The 20461-nt window shown below is 41.6% G+C and overlaps 2 protein-coding genes across 2 annotated transcripts; both read right to left on the minus strand.

The window, feature by feature from the left end:
• Positions 1-232: 232 nt before the first annotated feature.
• cbx8a (chromobox homolog 8a (Pc class homolog, Drosophila)) lies at positions 233-4695 on the minus strand. Its single transcript, XM_044101230.1, has 5 exons — positions 4299-4695; positions 4111-4154; positions 3643-3708; positions 3248-3314; positions 233-1380 (listed from the first exon to the last, which is right to left on the minus strand). Exons 1-5 carry the CDS (start codon positions 4365-4367, stop codon positions 583-585), a joined length of 1044 nt encoding a protein of 347 aa, XP_043957165.1. The 5' UTR covers positions 4368-4695; the 3' UTR covers positions 233-582.
• Positions 4696-10552: 5857 nt separating this feature from the next.
• cbx4 (chromobox homolog 4 (Pc class homolog, Drosophila)) lies at positions 10553-20129 on the minus strand. Its single transcript, XM_044101229.1, has 5 exons — positions 19724-20129; positions 19579-19622; positions 18834-18899; positions 15794-15860; positions 10553-14148 (listed from the first exon to the last, which is right to left on the minus strand). The coding sequence occupies exons 1-5, from the start codon at positions 19790-19792 to the stop codon at positions 12754-12756; spliced, it is 1641 nt and encodes a 546-aa protein (XP_043957164.1). The 5' UTR covers positions 19793-20129; the 3' UTR covers positions 10553-12753.
• Positions 20130-20461: the final 332 nt, after the last annotated feature.

A 20461-nucleotide genomic window follows, 5' to 3' on the forward strand; every position in this document is an offset into this window, starting at 1 on the left:
ACTTAAGTTGAACCTCTAGATGGACCTATCTAAAATGTTAACATAATTAAGCAAAGATAAAATTAATGGATTTCAGACCTTAAAAAGATTGGAATTTTAAAATATGAGATATCAGCATGCCATGGTTCTTGAAAGTGATGCATAGATCTGTCGAGACTTTGATTCCAGAAAATCTGTCTCTGAAAGATCACTTTGCTATTTTAGTCCGAAAGAGTCTATAATTTGTGATATGGTTTTTATTTTTATTTTTTTTTTGAAGAACAGATTTAAAAACAATGTCGAGCCTTAACTTTTTTTTTTGTCTTTTTATTGAATCACCGCTTCAAGCATGATCGGTGGATGTGCATTAGATTTATTTCAAATTTAGTTGTTAAAACTACTGTATACTGTCAAAAAAAAGGTCAAAACGAACAACACATCTTCGTTGTACAATTCATGTTTTTTTTATTTTCTCCAGCAGCGTATTAAATATTTGTATGTACACGTTTGAAAGTTACATAGAAAAGATATAGTCTTACAGTAGGCCTGTTTATTGGTTAGTTGCGCGTTAATATTCCACGGTGAACTACAACATGAAAATACTCATCTTTTATCTCTGAAAAAGCCTTTAGCGGTGCTGCTCTCTCTGATGGTCACAGTCAACAGGTTCATGGTGACATCTGTCACCGTCACAGTGTCCCAGTTGGTGTAACAGGGGGTCCAGGTTGGGGCTGCGGGCGCGGTCGGGTCGGCCTGTGAGGAAAGCACAGCGGCTTGGTGCCTCTGCTCCTCTGCGGAGCGCTTCAGCTTCCCGTGCTGAGGAAAATGCAGCCTGCTCAAACTGTAAGTCCTGTGTCCCTCTGGATCCCTTTTATGCACGCCTGGACTGAAGGCGCACGCGTACGACAGCCCCGCGTGTTTCTGCTCACTGTTGGATTTCGGCGTGATCGTGGTCTCCTCCTGAAACCTCTTGGTCAGCTGCAGGAGGCTGTGATCCGACGTCTCTCCGTGATGATGCAGGCGTCGGGACATGATGGACTGCTCCTCCAGTGACCTGCTCCGCTTCGGGGCTGGCTCTGAGGAGCCGCTGGCGTCATGCTGATCATAATGCGGGTGTAGCTTCGGCTTGCGACCTCGCTTTTTGGGGGACCTCCTGGACTCCTGGTCCAGGAGAGCTTCCAGCGGAACCGGTCTGGGCCTCCTCTCCGGCTCTGGGGGTCGAATCGGGATGCTTTCCCCTCTGTTGACCGCGCTCGGGGGGAAGATGGTGGGAACCACTGCCCGTAAACCCTCACGGGCCCTCGGTGTGACGATGGGCTCTGGGATGGGATAGGAAACCTGGATTCCTCTGGGAGCCTCTCTTCTGACCTCATACGTCTTCTCTTTAGCTTTGGCTCTGGCCTGAAAACAAAGAAAGAGTCAGAAAGGAAAGTTTCCCAGGAACAAATTAGATTATCGTCGTCTAGTCTGTTTCAGCGATCCAATTTAATAAGTAGAGCTCATGTATACTTTAAACACAGAGTTATATCCTTGTATTGTTTTTTTTTTCTTATAGTGGTTATAGCTAAAACAATTTATAAGACAATTAAAATATTACAAAAGCCCTACCATGATATGTAAAAAAATATGGTGTAATGGACAACAAACTGCTGAGCTGACAATTGTCCAGTCAAGCTAAAAAAGAAATTTAATAGCTAAAAAAGTTGTTTTCAGCAAGCATCTTAAAGGAAAGTTAAGCGGAAGGAAGAATGCTGTTGAAAAAGACACATGAGTAGGTGCTTTGAGCACACCCTTTAAAGAGGATAGTGAAGCAAATAACCTTCTACAGTTTGAGAGAAAGAGAAAGCCACAAGAGTTGGACTGCGGTGGGCAGAGCTTCAAGAGCCACACGCAGATTTATCCATGCTACAGCTGAAAGCAGTCCTGAACCAGAAAGAATGACAGAAATATCATAAAAGGGAAGGAACAGTTACTCAGAGAATCCTTTAGGAACAATTCATTCTGCTGACAAACCAGAGAAGCTGATTTCTTTCTCCAACAGGATTTGGGACTCGCCCACATGCTATCTGACCATGACATTCATGGGATTTATTGGCCAGCAAACTGGTTTGTCCTGATCTCAGAAACTATGAAGTATTGTCAAGACGAATATGATCAACACAAGGCCAAACAATGCAGATGACCTGAAGGCTACAATTAAGGTAATCTGGGCTGCCATTACACCTAGACAGAGCAAAGCAGTTCACATACTTTTCAGTAATTTAAGACTTATCTAAAAATTATATTGGTTTTATATAATATTATCTTTCATTTTCTTAGAAACTGTATTACATGTTTTCATGAACTGCAAGTAATTATTATTAAAAGTAGCAGAAATGAAAGCCTGGAGTATATCACTCTCTGTGAATCCATATGACACAACATTTCCATTTTTGGTGGTTATGGTTGTTCAAAATGTCTAACCCAGTCAGATTTTTAACATCTTTGTTAGGCTAAATTTGGGCAGAAACATATTTCCATATTGACATCCAGGGTTTGCAGATGCATAGTTACACATTTGCTTTGCTGCTCTTCGCCTGTTTGCCATAAAGTGCAGAATAAAGACAAATATTTTATTATTGCAACATATTCAAAGTAGATATTTAAAATAAAGAAAGAATAAAGAATGTGTGGATTTCGTAAAATAAAATTAGAGGTCAAATGGAAGATGTTCAGGTTTCAACAGAGAAAGTGAAGTGCAGACAAGGTGAGAATTAGGGGTGAGAAGTTGGATCTTCAACCCCCTAATTAAGGCCTTCACTCCCATGAAATGTTACTAGTGTAAATACATTTATTAAATATTGAATTGGGATTTCAGCCCTCCTTAAAAGTGGAGAATAGAAACTCTTAACTTTTCTACAACTTTAATCGTACATCTCTGTCAATGAATCAAATAATAATACAAAGAGTATTAATATCAACAATAATAATAAAATTGTAGGGGACATTTTACCAAGGAGATAATTGTGTGGTTTATGTCCTATAAAACTTGGGATTGATTGGTCGTATACATTTTTGACAGAATATAAAACTATTGTGCATGTCTACTTAGAAATTATTTAAAAAAAAATTTTTAAAAAAGGTCAGTCCTCTCTTTCATAGTTTGTCTATGAAAGAGAGTTGACAGAATCGGTTTCACTATCGACATGATACTTTAATAGAACTCAGAGATAGCTTGAAATGATTCATCAAGAAAGTTTGAGAAACGTTTATGAAAAGATTTCCCCACCTTCAGGAGAAAAGTCTCGGGCTTGGGTCCCCTCTTTTTGGGCCCGAACAACTCCCTTTCGCGCTCCCTGGGTGATGAGCACAAATCACAAATCAACTTAATTGCATACGGGCGTTTCTCGTCAATTCTACAAAAATCCGAAAAGTTGAAAACATCTGCAAAAATGACAAAAATGCCGGAGAATAAAAGTAATGTTTGTGGGGTTTCGACAAGAAAATCCCAGACTCTTAACAAGACATTCTTGCCTGAGACGATTCGAAATATGTCAACTAAAGATTAGGATCTAGAAACGAGAGATTTTATTATGAGTGCAAGGGTTTTTTTTGCGGCGCAGATTGCACGGTGTCATCTCCTCTCTGCAGAGAGGCCTACTGGTGCGCTGTCAACCATCTCACCTCTCCTCGAAGGCGGCGAACAGCCGCTCGTCCAGGATGTTTTCCTCCGGCTCCCAGGTGCTATACCTGTACCACAGAAACCAGAAGTGCCTTATTTATTTGACTCAGAACTCGTGTCAAACGTTCTGTCACGCCGTGTGTGCATGTGTGTTGTTGTTTTCTTTCTCTTTCTCTCTTTTTTTTCCACATGTGAAAGCTGCGTGAAGCTGCGACCATAGCGGACCATGACGCATGCTGACTTCTTGCCTTAGCCGAAACGCGTGGACGTTACAAAGCGACACAATCGGGTGTTTTTACCAACACCTGACTCGCGCACACTGCGTCACCGAGAACACAGAACGCAGAAAACCCAGAAAATGCGTACAAAAAGAAAAAGAATAAAATAATAGCGTGCCAGGCGCTGCAGTTGTAAGATCGACCAGGATGGAGCGCTGTCCTTCGCTGCCTCTGCTGTTTTTCTGTACTCACTTCTGAGACCAGCCCTTCCATTTCACCAGATATTCCCAGCGACCCTGCAAAAAGAGAAGAGAGAAGCAGATCTAGAACAACGTTCAGGTTATCGGTTAACTGGCCAGTCGAGCCCTCACGGACACATGTTTTTGCGTAACAGATGCTGTCGGAGTGGTGTGGGTGGGGGAGAGAAAAGCGGCGAATACCCGTCTGATCCGCCGTTTGATGATGGACTCGGCTGCAAAGACGCTCTCGCCGACAGCCGACAGCTCCATGATTCACCATGCAACCACGTCGATTTCTGCCGCTTTTATTATTTCTGCCTTCCCCCTTTTCGTCCTCTCCGGGGCTGTTTAATTCCGCACATCCCATAATACGCAATCTGGAGTGGACGTCATCACGTCTTTTTCTTGTTGCCAGGCACCGCGGTCGGGGTAGGACGGATCGCTGGTGGAGCACATTGGCTCAGTTGTTGCTACGTGCTCCGGGTCTCTGAGCGGAGGGGAGGAGCCCTGGCGCGCTGGCTGCTGTACAGGAATGTCTGGCACAGTGCGGGGAGCCAAGCCGAGGAGAGTCCCGGAGAAGGGTCCGCTGACCCTCGATCTCCCTCTGGGGAGGGACCAGGAGGGAGGGCAGGGGGGACCAGACCCACAGCGGAGAGCAAAGCATTTCATCATCTTCTGTTGTGGAAGCTATGGAGACGAGAATGTGTTTAATTAAATACACAAACACGCAAACACACACCCCAAAATCCACAATTAAAAATCTGAAAAACATACATGGAAACAAAATAAAAATAAAATACGAAAACAAATAAGCAGCACAATCATAAATAATATATCCACATTCAACAAACGGTCCTGAAAAAAACAAAACAAACCCAAAACAAAATCAAAGCTGACTGGCCTCACAGTTTCACAAATGATTAGTTAAGACATATTATTTTATAAATTGTGACACAAAGGTTATTCATTAACACTTCTGTCAGTTTCTCGTGCAAATTCTAACAAGGCCACTGAGATTCTATGCATAAATGGGCGTCTGCGCTTTAGAGATTAATGGGGATTTTGCGCCGTGTCTCTTTAAAAAAAAAAAAAAATCACGAAGATGTTTAAAAAGACATGATCGCACAAAAAGAGTTCTGATGACAGGTTGTTGGATTTTGTTATTGATTTTTTTTCCCCCGCTATAGAAATTTTCAAGTCAGATTCCAACAATTGTTTTATTTATTTATTATTTCATTTTGTTTAATGTAGTATATAAAAGATAAAATGTCAAGTGATTCATTTTATTTTTTATTTTTTAGTTTAGTCATAATCTAATGAGACAAATATATGGGACAATTGCCTGAAGATACATGAACCTTATTTCATGAGGAGAAAAATAATCGTTTAGCATTTCAGCAAAAAATAACAAAAAACTCTGAAGCTGTTTCTTATCTCTGGGTCTAAAGTTGATCTTGTGAAGCTGAATGGCGGGAGAAAAATCTTGAAGTTGCATATAATTTAAAATTTGGGAAATAAAAAAATACAAGTAAAAGAAATAACAAAGAGAGGATAAAAGAAAGGATGGTTTGTGGGTACTACAGTTTAGTCTTAGCGAGTGACACTGAGCACATTAAGGTTTTTTATGTTTTTTTTTTTTTTTTTTAAGTTTGATACATTTCACGTTTAACCCTTGCAATCGTCTTTGGCTTTCTGTAAAGCTCCACATATGCAAATTTTTTCATAATGGTCGGGAAAATAATGCAAAAATGCGTAGGGTAATTTTTTTATTTTTAACAATAATAATATTTTTCTTTTTTATTATTTATGTATTTATTTATTTATTTAAACTCAAGTATTAATTAGCTTTCTTTATTTTCTGAAAATATGGACATAACAGTTGTAGATATTAAATCAATGTAATTATTATTTTTAATTAAATATATTTATTTCTGAAAATTATTATTATTATTATTATTATTATTATTATTATTATTATTATTATTATTATTATTATTATTATTATTATTATTATTATTATATCATGGCTAATTTAAATATAGGAACTATTATAGGATACCACGATTTGTATTTGTTTCTTCTTGACTTCTTCGCAGAGCGCTGTTTTTTTTTGTTTGTTTGTTTGTTTTTTATTTCTTACTAATTTACCCAGGTTCAGTACAGTCTGTTTTTCTTTTTAAGCTTAATTAAGCTTCTTTCTGTGTCCCAAATTTCCGCATTGCAGATTTACAGTTAAACTGAGCGACTACAAAAACAATTTCTCCCTGTGGGAAGAAGAAAGTCCTTTTATTCCAAGATTTGTGTCAAATCTTGAAAAGTGGCGCACAACTCTTTACTTCCCAAAATCATTACATCAATCAACCCTTTTTAATTACGAGTAAAAAAATAAATTAAGCTAAATTCACGGGTCTGAAACATCTTAAATGTTGCTATGAAAACAGTCTTATTTGACTTACACTGTTTCTGGTGAGCTAAAGGAAAGGCCAAGGAGCTTTATTCTGATAAGAACGATCCAAAGTCAAGACAGCATTTGGGCAGTAATTGGAATATACTGTTCTCCTTTAATGTCTGTGGCATAGTCCTCTTCTTAAGGTTTTTTGTTTGTAACGAGATGAAAATGTAGCCTGGGCAGCCCGTACAGACAGGCCTGTATGAGTCGATTAAGTGAGTAAGTAAATTTTATGACGCTCAGTTAAATAATTAATGGCTCTAATTTTTCAGAAGATTGTTGTGACTGTCTCATTTTGGTCAAGTGATGTATAATTTGACTTTCATTTTTTATTTTTAAGTCCTTTTGGGGCTTTGAACAAGCTGAACTCAGAGAGATAAAACTGACGGGGGGATATCATGTTAGAAGAACTTATATTTAACAGTTAAAGAAATGTAGTTAAAGAAATGAAGGGACAAAAAAAATTCGATCTGTGCGAAGTTGATCTTGTTCTTTGCTCTTGGTGTTGCCGAATGAAGGTGTACCTTGCCGCAGATTTCCCTAAGGTGGCCCTAATAGGAGGTTTTCAATCAGTTTCTAGCTTTCTAAATCATATTCAGAATCAAATAGTTAAATTGGGACCCTGTCTGAGCCAGAAGACAGTCGCTTTGCACCGTTTAAAACTGCAGGCGGCTGCATGACTCTGGTTTTATCCCCCGATCGTTAACGTGAAACTGACATGTTCGCTGCTTTATCGCGTCTGATGAAACGCTCCCCGGCAGCGGCGTACACGAAGACGCGGGGCGGCGAGATACGGCGTGGACAAAAGATGCGCTGAGGCAGCCTCCGTCGAAATATGAACCACCATTTTGATACTCTCAGCGCGCAGACCGACATTTCCTGTCGGTGCTTGAATGGCTGAAGCCTACACGGTTTTGCTGCGGAGGCTGGTGCTGGTGCGCGGCGCGCACACGGCACCACCGCTTCTGCCGCTGCCGCGGTTCTCCATATTTGGAGGAGAGCGGGAGCCGCAATGGCGACGGGCGCACATGAATGCACAGAGCAGGCTCTGTGAGAACATTATTGGCTCTCTGGTTTCTGGGCAACACGCCGCTCACCGCTCGCTGTCCCACTTACACTCCGAGCGACATTTTGTGCCTCAGACACAAAACCACACAGCAGAAACTCGAAGCCGCGTGACCCTGCAGCTTTGCATGATTTTCAGGGCGAAGCTTAGCGTCATGTAGAGAATGCGCAGCGCTTGTCATTTATCATGCTGTGGGTTTGATACATTCCGACATGCACCTTGATGACAATGCATCTCCATGACGCATAAGTTAAAGCTTAAATTAAATCGTCAATCGATGCAACAGAGGCATTATTCAAGAGAAGCTTCATTTTCTTTTCCCACATAATAACCAAATGCATTTCTGCAATCTTGAGGCCACCACAGGCCTGCAGCGGGTCACACATAAGCCTCAAAATAAAAGCAGCTTTATGCAGACAGCACCAGCAGCAGCCGCCGCCGCTGCCGCTGCAGCTTGGTATGATGATAAAAGGGGAATGTGAAACATCACACTTCGTCTATAAATACGTTGGTCGCCTCAGAGATGTTTCAGTTTCCTATACAGCCACTGATGCATGGCGGGCTGACGCACACATGGTTCAAAGCCAAGGACACATGCGAGCCGTAAGGGCTCCCATCCAACCAGTTTCACACCTTTCTCCGAAAATGCCTCTGGAACATGGCTGGTAAGAGTTAAATCGTGCGTGACCGTTTTAATCTACGACTTCAATGTGTCCTGCTTGACGCATTTGATACACCTAATTGTTTTAGTCCACGTCCTGCAGAACAAAACCCGAAGTTTTTTTTTTCAGGTTTATTTAATTTATGCATAGGTAGCTTGCATAAATTCAAATGTGCCAGGACATATCATCAGTCTCAAGTAAAATTCCCGATCAATTTTCTGTGACGCGTTGAGATATTTAAACAACAACGTTCGTGAAGATTCTCTTTGAAAGTATGAGGGAAAGAAAAAATAAATAAAAAGGTTGTGAAAGTTAAGAATATTTCGGAGTTGGTGTATACTCATTACCAAATATGGAAGTCCTAAAGTGTCCAAAACGCATAAATTCACACTAAATAAGAATGTTATTACACCCCCCCCCCCCCCCCCCTCAAAAAAAAAAGGCAGGTAACAAGACTTTTCTTTGTTTGTCAGACTTCTTGCTGGTTTAAAAAAATCATTTCTGTTTATTTACAAAGTGCAGTCCAGTTTCTTTTTAAATGATAAAGTGTTCAAGAACATTAAGAGGAATGACAGACCAGCAGTACATATAAGTATAAAATTTGTGGGGGCAGCATCATGCTGTGGGGTCCAATTTGAGACCAAACATAAGCAGGTCAGAACTGATGGATGGAGCTGAATACAAGCACAGCCTGTAAAAAAAAAAAGAAAAAGAAAAAAAAGCCAAATAAAGGTGAAAAAGACTTTGAATAAAAATTGCAATTTGAAAGAAAACTTAAAAAGATGGCCCCATGTTGTTATTGTTGCAGCTGGGATACACATCTCAATTCAGATAAATTAAGATCATCTTACTTCTTAAAATAAATTCAGATTCTGGGAACATTTTTTCACCTGATGCTGATAAGGTTTTGAGTTTCTTCAGTCTAAGTTCCCAGTTCAGGGGAAAGTTCATAGAGATGAAATGCACTAACTTTTTAATGTTTGTATTAAAACTGTAGCCTAATCAGCAACAAGTTAATAATTCTTGAACAACTTCTTGTGAACGCAACACTTGCTTTAAATTATGAAATAGTGAATGCAACTTTACCACATTTGCAGAATTGCCAGCTGGTGCAACTGTAAACCATGTTTGTGTGAATTCAAGTTCTAGCTGGGCACAGAGAAGCTGCATAGTTTGCCGATACCTCAGGACGACCTGATCGGTTCAATCCCAGAGGTTTGTCTAAAATAACCTTATCACTTTAAAACTCACCAGATCTTTGATAATGCTCAACATTTAGACTGATTTACAGTTTTCTGAGAAAATGAGGCGCCAGCTTGTCCTCTATATGTCCATGATTGATGCTGTTTTGAAAGTCTTTTGCATGAGTTTTGTCCTTTTTGTCTGCCTTTTAAAGTTGTCTGAGTTGTCTAAGTCAACATTCTTTGATTGGCGCCTCCTAAAAGACACCTTGCACACATTCCAGGACCTTTCTGTCTGAGCAAATGCATTCAACAATTAATCTTTCAGCCTGAGATCTCAGTTCAGCGCAACAACAGAAAAACTATTTCCGTCTGTGCCCTGAGAGCAGACTCTTGGCTCCAGGCCTTCAGAAACCTTTTATTGAGGAGGCCCTGCAATATTTGGCTGAGGCAAGAAGAGGTCAGAGTTTACAGTTCATTCAGCTTTGTGATCCTGCAGTGAGGATATCCGACGATATTGTGGAGTTAAAAAAAAAAACCCCAACAAACTGCTGTGTCACTGTGACAAAGGTCACCTAAACACAGCCTTTTACAACAACTTACCCACTGTTCCAGGAAGAATCGGCTATATTATAATTAGAAGTCATCCCAGCACCATTTCCTGCAAAGCACACCCACATTGACTGATTATTCACCTTCCATAAAAGTTTTTTTCCTCCATGATAAGACTTAATATTACACAATCGCTTCTTCTGGCCTCTTCCACTTTCCGATCGTGTTGGATGTTTACATTCCTGCTCGGGTTCAAGTCGAAGTAGGGAGATAATGCACAGCTGAGGTTTTAATAACACGAGTGACCGGCGCAGTTATGCAACACAGAAAGCCCTTTGTGCAGGATAGTTTATGATTATGCAACTCAATCTGTTTTTACAAGCTCAGCCTCAGAAACACAAGATATTTTTCTTTTAGTTCTGTTGTTTTTTTTTCTTTTTTTGCTTCACAATTGCATTTGTTTCTTTTTGGAAATCAGGAAAATACCAAAGTCTGCAGAATGAAGAAAAAAAATAAAGATTAGAAATACCAGTGCAACAACATGCCACAGGTCAAATCTCCGTCTTTATTGTGAGACATACCATCCAGGGAGCCGGGCGTACATGGTCAGCCAATACAGCATACTTTATAACAATCATTTCCACTTTAAACAGAGTGCAAAGACGAAGCAAAGGAAAAACAAAACCCCTCGAGATGAAATTGCTCTGTGAAAACAAAGCACAGAGATTCTGCTTTTTTTATTTCTTTTTAACTAAAACTTTAACATCAATAAATAAGCACTCTTCATTTCATTTTCATCAACACAACTTTTAGTTTTAGCATTCTGACTGGATTTGCATTAAATGTGCTGGAAAGGCCATTAGGACTCAAACGTTGCTGTAGCTTACATCCAACAGCTTTTTAACCATCAGCAGCATGAATAATCAAAACGGCTTGGACGCCCATGACGTCACTGGAAAGTCCCATTTAGTCTGAATAATTAACAAGCATGGCAGCTTTCAGGATATGACAGTGAGCTTTGACAGACAAAATGATGAGATGAGATCTTGCATTTCAAGAAGTAGAAAGCAAAACTTTGATTTAGTGAAACTCAAGTAACAGGAGTCATTTTTTATGACACTATTTTTTAGGAGCTCTGGGATTTAGGAGTAGATTAAATATATTAAAAGGAATAATTCTGCTTTTTTAAAAATGAGGTTCTGAGGAGCTAAAATCAGTAATATCTCCATTTCTGGTAGTGGGAAGAGATCACGTAGCAGTGAGTTTGTTAAAAAAAAAAAAGTTAAAATATAAGATTAGTAGAAGGAAAATAGTTAGGCAGACGTGTCTCCCATTTTTGCAAACTGTAGCAACTTAAAGCAAATTTAACTCAAAATGGTTGTTCACACCATCATAGAGAAGAAATTTCAAAAGGGTGCCATGCAAATAACACAAGACTCCAGAGGGACAGTAGGAGCAAAATATCCACAATTTGCAAGACATATTTTGTCTGTGATGTGTCTTGTTGAATAATAAATCTTAAATAATTTGGGTATTAGGTCAGATATGTGTTTTTGACTCTGAGCCAGCCTAATGTCTGAGGACCTTAGCAGAAGTTAATTTGGGGGCTCAACTCAATTAATCCTCTTAAATTTGCTTTCTCAGTGAATTTTGCAATTTGCACCTAACACAAATGAGGCAGATTGACATTGTTTAGCAACATTGAAGTCGCTAAGCTGAGAAAACATAATAAATTTAACAGCATTTTTTCACAAGTGGAAATTTATATCTGCTAAAAACATCATTGCATTTTATAGATATAAACATTTAAAGAGTTAAGTTGATAATTTAAACTAAAGGCGAACCATTAGCCTTGCACCACTGACAGAACTTGTTCTCCTTTCCACAAACTTTCAATAAAATAATTTCTTTCCCAACAATTACTGACACTAACTTTAAAGAACCTCACTTGAAAAAAAAAACATAAGCAATCTCTTTAACACCTAAAGCATTTCCTAAAATTAAGGTAGATAAGTTTGACTTGTAGATCTGATTCATTTCAGTCCGCAGTCAGACTGCCTCAAAGGAGCAGACACATGCCTGTGCCCAGCAGCTCGTGTTTACTGTATCCTGACACACCCGCTTTTTGAATTTGCATGTCACGTGGAGTAACTTTTTTTTTTTTTAAACAGCCCACAAACAAAACACAAAACTAAATATGCCAATCCACAATAAGGGATCTGTCTAATACAGCGACAAAATAATCTGTGACTGTTTCTCCAACGGCAGTGACACAAGCAAAACATATGAAAATGCATTAAGTGCTTTAAATTTGATCTGCAACCGCAGTTCATTCACAAATCTTCTCTTTGACCGACATGGACAGATATTAGTAATAAGAAACATGTATAAACCTTCATATATCTCAGGTTATAAGTTTGGTACAAGTATGAAAAACAGCAATAGTTCCCTCCTTAAGCTCAACATGACAAAGATTATTTTTTTTGTTTCTGGTGGAGAATCCCCCACCAGAGTGATGCATTCGCTCAAATAGTCGAGGGCACTTTCTTGGCTACAACATCACATTGGAGTTACAGTATAAAATGTCATAGGAAACATACTGGATTTGACTTATAAATTATAAATTTCAATATGTACAAAATTCTTGTGTTTTTATTCATTTTTTCTACATATGCACATATTCACAGGATCAGCCAATCAGAAGCTGGGAGTCCCATATATATTTTCTTTTTTTTTTTTCTTTTTTTTAGAAAGAAACGTATTCCTTAAAGGTGACCGTGAGGCTGTTTGTCGTGATGTCAGTGATGATGATGTTCCCCATAAAAGGGGAGATTTTTTTTGCAGGTTCCTCTGGAGATTTTTCACAGGATTTCTGCATGTTCTTCTTCGCAGGAGATGTGTCTTCAACGGCAGGCTCCGCCTCCACCGGCGGCTGGACTTCTGCCTCCACCCGCCTCCTGTTTTTGGGACAGCTGAGGTCCATCGGCTCCTCCTGGCTTCCATTCGCGTCGTACGTTGTACACATACTGCTGTGACGCGCCACGCTGCAGTGGAGGTCCATGGGTTTGTCCTGAGGTGGCGTGACCGCAGCCGTCGGCACGCTCAAGCTCCTGGACGCCAGGAGGATTTTACCAACGTTCCTGTCCTCCACCGGATCAGACAGCTTCCTTTTCCGGTCGGGGAACGAGGGGATCCGGATTTGGTCAACGGCAGTAGGCGTGGGGATGGCCGTGTCGGCGGTCCAAGATGTTGGGGGGGAGCTGGCTGTCAGCTGCAGGGGCAAGTCGTCCGGTAAATCCGCCTGGCCGCGGGCCACTTCGGTGTTGTATTCCTCGGCTGTGCTCGGAGATGGTTTGGAAAAATGCCTGTCTTTGGGGGAACACTTCAAGGGATGCTCCGCAACAGACACGGAGCTGCCCTTGCAGATCTCTTTGGGAATCCCGTTCTCTGGGTGTTCAGTCATTTTGGCCCCGGGCAGCGGATTGTCCTCTTGTGTTTTGGAGCTTTGTGTTTTCTCCTCTCTTGAAGATTCCCTGTGTTTATCCTTTGCTCCATGAACCTTGTTGCCATCCATGTATTTGCTCATGACAATAACAATGCGTCCGTTCTTGTTTTTATTCTTGATTATCTTCATTTTGCTGCTCATGGCGCTAGGCAGAGTAGCGTCCTTAGGGTTGGGCTTTAGTGCATTCTCACTTTGTGCATCTTTAACCGGTTTCCTCACCTCCACCGCCAACTCTTTGACTTTACTCAAGCACCCAGTGTCTTTGTTTCGGATCCATTTCTGCTGCAGGGCCAAAGGCAGGTTCCACCCAGGATTCGCGAGCTTGCTGGCTGGCTCCTGAACTTTGACCACCTCCTTCAGCCTCGAAACCTGTGCATCATACATGTGTGGGTCGGGCTCGTAATGGTGGTGCTTCTTGCTGTTAAGCTGGTAGATGAACTTCTTTTTGCTGTTGTTCAGAGCGTCGGCAGGGATCTCCTGGCTGTTGGGTTGGTACTGATGGTGCTTTTTGCTGTTCAGCTGGTAATGCTGTGGCTGAGGATGCTGGACGGGATCCAACTTAAAGGTTCCCTCTGCGTCCTGGACCGTTTCCTCAAATCCCGCTGGGATGTTTGATCTCCGGGCAAATGATGGCACCTTAGTGGAAGACAGGAGAGGTTTGTTAATCATTCTTCCCACATTCTGACACCTTTATTTGATAAAACCTCTGGAAAAATGTGAACTACAGGCACCAAAATTTAAAGAAAATAGTAACAATAGCCTCCTCAACGTATCTTGTCAGTAACATGGGAGAAAATAATCCTGCCAAAGGATGATGAGGGGAGCTGAAAGGGTGATTTCAAATTTCATCTATATTTATTATTCCATTTAGTAGTTTTCATTTCTGAGTCTCACCTTTTTAACACCATTATTTGCTCTAATCTGTTTAATAATCTCACAATTAAAAAGTGGGTCCTGTAAAGAATAGTGAGGGGATCCAACGGATCCGTCACATCTGTTTTATACACTTTATATGTTTAGGTTTTACCTTTTAAATCATTCATTTGATGTAATCTGTTGAACAATCCCAGAAAGGCAAAATGAAGAGAAGCCTGCAAAGTATAGTTTTATCAGTGTTTTTTGTTATTTGTATTTTCATATATTATCTTTAAATTCCTCCATTTGATCTAATCTGTTGATCCCAAAAACCAATAGAAGGCATGCCCTGCAGAGAACTTGAATCTTTTGATCTGCTGCCATCAGGCAAATGGACCAACATCAGAAGCAGAACCACCTGCTACACAGATTTCTGCCTTAACATATTAAAATAGTGAATTGCTGAAATGATTATGCCCTTTGCATCGATTGACTTCATTTACGGTTTATTTATGATGCACGTTAATGCCTTTCATAAACTAATCTCTTAAATGATCCCAGATAATCTTCTTTGGTTGTGCACTAGATGCTTTACAATTAAATAACCGGACACCTTTGATATGCAAAAGAAAGTGATGCAACATTTTCATGGCTTGAATGCAATAAAGTCTGTTTTACAGGTGGAGCTGCTCGATTATCCCCACAAAATAAGGTGGAAGAGTAAAACAACCAATCAGGACTCATTTTAAAGCCTACGCCCCTTTCGCCTCCTACCCCTGGCTGACCCCGCAACCGTCAGAGGAGCACTGCAGTGGAACGATCAAGACGCTCTGAACTGCGACCTCCAGGTCACACAAGTGCCACCAGACATGTCACGCTCTGCCCCCGATTGCCGGCCACGTGGCACGCCTCTTCGGGAGCAACGCTGCACAGCAATCGGGACGGACTCGACATATATAATCACACTTGGCTCTAAAAGCGCTGCTGTAAATGCGTCAGCTAAGAGAGTCAAAGGATTATCCTTTCTTTGTCCCAAAACATGACATAAAAGAAAGAAAGCCTCCTGCAAACACCAGTTGGTGCAAAAAGGAAGATTTATAGTCGCTTTGAAAGGTAAAAACCGGGTTTTGCATGGTTGCTTTGCATGAAAATTAATGAGCCCACAGATAAAATGACTACACTCAAGCAGCATGTTTTGAACCTCAGGCAAGGTCCATAGTTTCAGTTTGAGTGTCAAGATAAATCCACTGTGGAGGGCTCCCTCCCACAGTCCCTTTTTCACTTAAAGAAAAGCACACCGACAGCAGGTGTGGCTCACCTGACTGTGCTCCCATTCTCTCGAACCGCTTACAGAGTGAAACTCGCTGAAGTGTTTTAAGTAGTCAGGCTATTTCCACAGTGTGGTGATGAATCATCAGGAAAATACCTGAAGCAGAAGATGTTTTGGTTTCGGCCCCCGTTTTCGGTATCCCATCATCTGCTCCTGCCTCTCTCTGAGAAAAGAAAAGATCATTATATGAGCATTACCGGACACCTTCAAAATCTAATTACACCTTATTGGAAACGACAGGTTTTCACTCGTTTTCCTCCACCTATTATTCAAGGTCAAAAGTGGAGCCGTGATTCAGAGCAGTAATGAATGTCCAAATGCTGTGAAGCATTTTGATCCCTATTTGCATAGCTCTCCATGGTAATCAGCCCATTCCATATTCTCATTATCCTCAAGAAATTCAATTAGGGGACGTCTTTGAAACGTCCACCCTTCCTCCTCTGACAGTCAGCCATTGAAATCTTCCACATTTAATGCTGCAACCATAAATTTTATGTATTTTTATTCCCTTTTTTTGAGATGGACCAAATCAAAACAGCCTGAATGCACCAATCCCACTGCGAAACATGAGGGTGGCAGCAACATGGTGTGTGTACATCTGTTCTTTAGCAAGGACAAGGAAAATTGAGTTAATGAGAAGACAGATAGGGCAAAAAACATGGCGACACTTGGAGAAAAGCTATTAGAGGTTACAAAAACTAAAAGCACATCTCTGTTAAAATGGTCCAATCAAAGTCCAGACTGAAATCCGACTGAAATTCTAAATCTGAAAGAGTTGAGATATATTTACAATAGGAGTGCACAAGAAAAGATATAGATATCTGAAGACAGTAGAGACATACTCCACATATTTCTTATATGAAAAGTCCAAATAAAACATGAAGGTTTGCAGTTTCAGCGTGACAAAATATGAAATCCTTTAAGGAATATGAATAGTTTTGGATTGTACTGTAAACATGGCAGTGAAAGAGCACAGAAAGTCTATGGAAAACCTTCCAAAACCATTTCTAATGAGAAGGGACTGTTATTATAACAGAACTGGTCAGATCAAGGACAGCGCCATGTGTGAGAAATAGCCCCTTGATACAAGCCTTGACTCAGCATCGGCTCATAAACAAGCAGAGGTGGGCGAAGGCCAGCTGTAAATGTGCTTCCCCCAGGCGCGCTCCAACACCCACCCTCATTGTCGGCCTCGTGCTGCAGATGTTCAAACGATCAGAGCTGCCAGAAGATCGTCACAATAAACAGTCCCCACTGCTGTAATGCGTGCAATTTGGAAAACGCCGTCTAACAGGGTGACCCCTATTCACACAAGGTTTAGCAATTACAGACTCGGGTCCCCTTCCCCCTATCCGATGAGAGCAGAGAAGAATCTGCTACACACACACACACACGCACACGCAGAAACAGAGTGCAGAGGCAGCTCTTCATAGCCATCCCAGCACACGGCTATACACTCTGGCAGGGGAGGAAGGCGGACTGCGGGGGAATATGAGAGCCGTACACTAGAAGCGTTGAGAAGCGCTGTGTGTCAATTAGCCTTTTCAGAAAGGCGAATTCCTTTCCCCAGCCATCACGTCTTCACTCGGCCCCCTGAGCAGGCTGCTGGCCTACAGAGGGAGCATATGTCAGAGGCCTCATTGGTCTGCGCGAGATACAGTTGTGCAGGATTAAGTGACACTGGCATTTGAATTAATTGACATTCTGGCCTCTGAAAGCAACATACGAGAGATTCTGTTTGTTTTTTAAGGCCTGTGTTGGGGCTGTGACCTCCGTCTGCAAATATCTGGACAAAAGATATGCTAGCTTCTGAAAGGTAGTTGTGAATAATATTTCAAATAGAGACAGGAAGTGGGAGGCAGGGGGCATTCAAGGTAATCTCACTTCCAGGTCAGCGCCAGAAGGTTTTGAAATGGGTCTCCAGATGGGAGAGGATCTTTTTTTTTGTCTGGCATCTTGCTGGCTTGGGCATAGTACAGTGGGTCTGGTTGCTATGCAGCATCAGCAATTATTTTATGATGTCATATTTAGGGAAGGCAATTATTTATACCCATATGTCTTTGCACAAAGATAGACAGATATGTAAACCATTTAGGGAAGACAGGGAAGCGAGTGACAGACAATCACAACTGCTACTGTATGATGGAAGAAAGAAAAAGGAGAAATTTGTAACAAAGGTCAATGACAGGTCAGGCTGGAGCACTATTACTGAAAGAAGAAAAAGCAGAACAGAAAACAGAATTTATTAAAAGACTGGTGAGATGGACGCCAATTGTAATCAAGTTATTTTATTTTTTGTGTCCCAACAAAGCAGAATGGGCTAGGTTGCTTTAAGGTGTTAGTTGCTAATTTGCAACGCAATGATCTTTATCAGGTTTTTGTCATATTCAGAGAAGCCAGCAGCTGGGAATGAATGAGAGACAGACATGCAAAACACCAATAAGTAACATAGAAATAAATAATTAACAGTAAACACATTTAAATAAATATATGTGGGTCCCAACCCTTTGCTTGACCGCTCCCCTGAATCTCTTTTAAAGATGAGACTGTTTAGTCAGCCCCTGCTCTCCTCTCATACGGTGGCGCCACCGCCATCTCCTCCTCCTCCTCTTAAAACCACAATAAACAACCAGGCTCCTGTCCTTCAATTAGGCCCTCCAGTAAAGATCACCTCCTAAGTTACCATCTGGAATGCCAAAACAAAGGCATCTAATTGTAGTTTGATCCACATGGGAATCCTCCTTAGCAGGATTTTTCAGTGGGCAAGCAAACTCTCTTACTTCATTTTCTCTATTAAAACGTCCCATCAGGACCCACTGGTATTGGTTGGGCATTAATTAACTTCTGATTTAGGTAATCTGATATCAAATATCCATGCTTATTCCCTTAGATCCAGTCCTTCCTTCAAATCGCTTGATTTATGAATTCACACCATCACATCCAGCGTATTTAGACCCCTCCGCCACCCAACCTTCCTCTCCTGGGCAAGCGAGCAGGGAGTTGGGGAGAGGAGGAGGGAGCGGGGAGAGGTTGAGACGTTACATCGCCCCTCCTCCCATGCCCTTATATGGTCATGGTTGAAGTTGAGGCTGAGCGGCCTGGTCCGAAGTCCACCTCAGTGCACAGAGTCGCTCACCTGTGTTGAAACGCGACGAGGAGGCGCGGGTCCAGGATGTTTTCCTCCGGCTCCCATGTGTTGTACCTGCAGAGAGGAGAGGAGCCAACAACTGTCAGGGAGCTGCTGGGCTGTCACGTGCAAACTTCCTTTTTCAAACTGACACGCACATGTCTCCCACGGACACATTCCTTGTATCTACAACAGTGTTTGGACAGGTGAAGCAGGGACAGAGCGAAAACAGAGAAATCCTTGGATACAAATGATCCGCTAAATCAACTGATAGGTTTTGTTTGTGTGTGTGTGTGTGTGCGTGTGTGTGTTTGTGTCTTATTTCCAGTGTGAATTATAAAAACAATGACGATGTCCAACCGCAGCGGCAAAAAAATAAAAATAAAAATCAACCATAAATTGAATGTGTGTGAGTGTGTATGTGTTATCCAAACGCTCCTTCAGCTCCAACATCGAGTCGGCCATTTTAGCACCAGTATGTCTCGTAAATTCGCTGGCAGAGCAGAAATAATTAAAACGGGATTACATGGCTGTGCCTACCACCCATCCCCTTCCCTCGCATAAATTAGTGAAGGCATCCGCGGATCCACTGAAACACACACTCACATAAACACCCGCGGATTCGTGCGCGAAACGCCCTTCATAACTAGGTGCAACACTTGCATTCGTTAATAATGTTTAGATTTTTGTTTTTGTATGTTTGTTTGTTTAATGACTGCGCTGGTGCAATTTGTCGGGCGTGTTTCGGACTTACTTTGGAGACCAGCCGCGCCACTTGACCAGGTACTCGATCTTGCCCTGAGATGGTGGTGTGAGGAGGGAAAAAATTGGATTAGGCTCGCATTCAAGCAGATGCAACATTTCGACGCCGTGCACGCGTCGCTTCCCCCCGCTGTTACCTTCCGAATGCGCTTCTTTTCGATGCCCTCCACCGCGAAGACGTGCTCGCCGGCGGTAGGGAGCTCCATTCTCGGCTCCGGTCCGATCCGATCTCAGTGAGGCAGCGAGGGGAAGAGGGGGGGCGCGCGGCGAAAACGTTGAAATGTACTCCGTTCGGTGCGTGCAGCGCCGTGCGCGCCCGGTAGTTTTCCAGTTGGATCCAAAAAATCGACTTCTCTTCACCTTTTCTCCTCTTCTCTCTGCACACTCCTCGGTCCTGGCAATGAGCGTAGAGATATTCACAGCGGTGCCGCTGCAAGCAGCTCTTTTCGTGCAGTGACGTCAGGACGGGAGGAGGGGAGATTGAAGACCTTGCAGAAAGGTTGTGTGTTTTTTTTTGTTTTTTTTTTTCATCCAAAAGCTGGACTTCAACGGTCGACGTGATTTGAAATTCAAAATTTATCACCTGATCTGAAGAAAAGTGCACAAAATAAAAATCCACAGTAACATATTCGTTTTGTCCAGAGCTGAATTATGTGTCCTTAAGCACTTGTTTACGTGTGGTGCCAGTTTAGTTGCCATTATTTATTAAAATAAACTGGAAACTAATTCCTCTGACTTGTACTCATCTAGTCATTAACGTCACCCTCCTTGTTTAACATGGTAGATACAGCGCAATGCTGCGCAGACCCGTTTACTCAGCAGAAACAGGAGATCTGGTCAGTTTGATGAGAGGACGGATGAAGCTGTATGCAAAA

The sequence above is a fragment of the Gambusia affinis genome, linkage group LG19 (assembly GCF_019740435.1).
Source record: "Gambusia affinis linkage group LG19, SWU_Gaff_1.0, whole genome shotgun sequence".
Taxonomy (NCBI): domain Eukaryota; kingdom Metazoa; phylum Chordata; class Actinopteri; order Cyprinodontiformes; family Poeciliidae; genus Gambusia; species Gambusia affinis.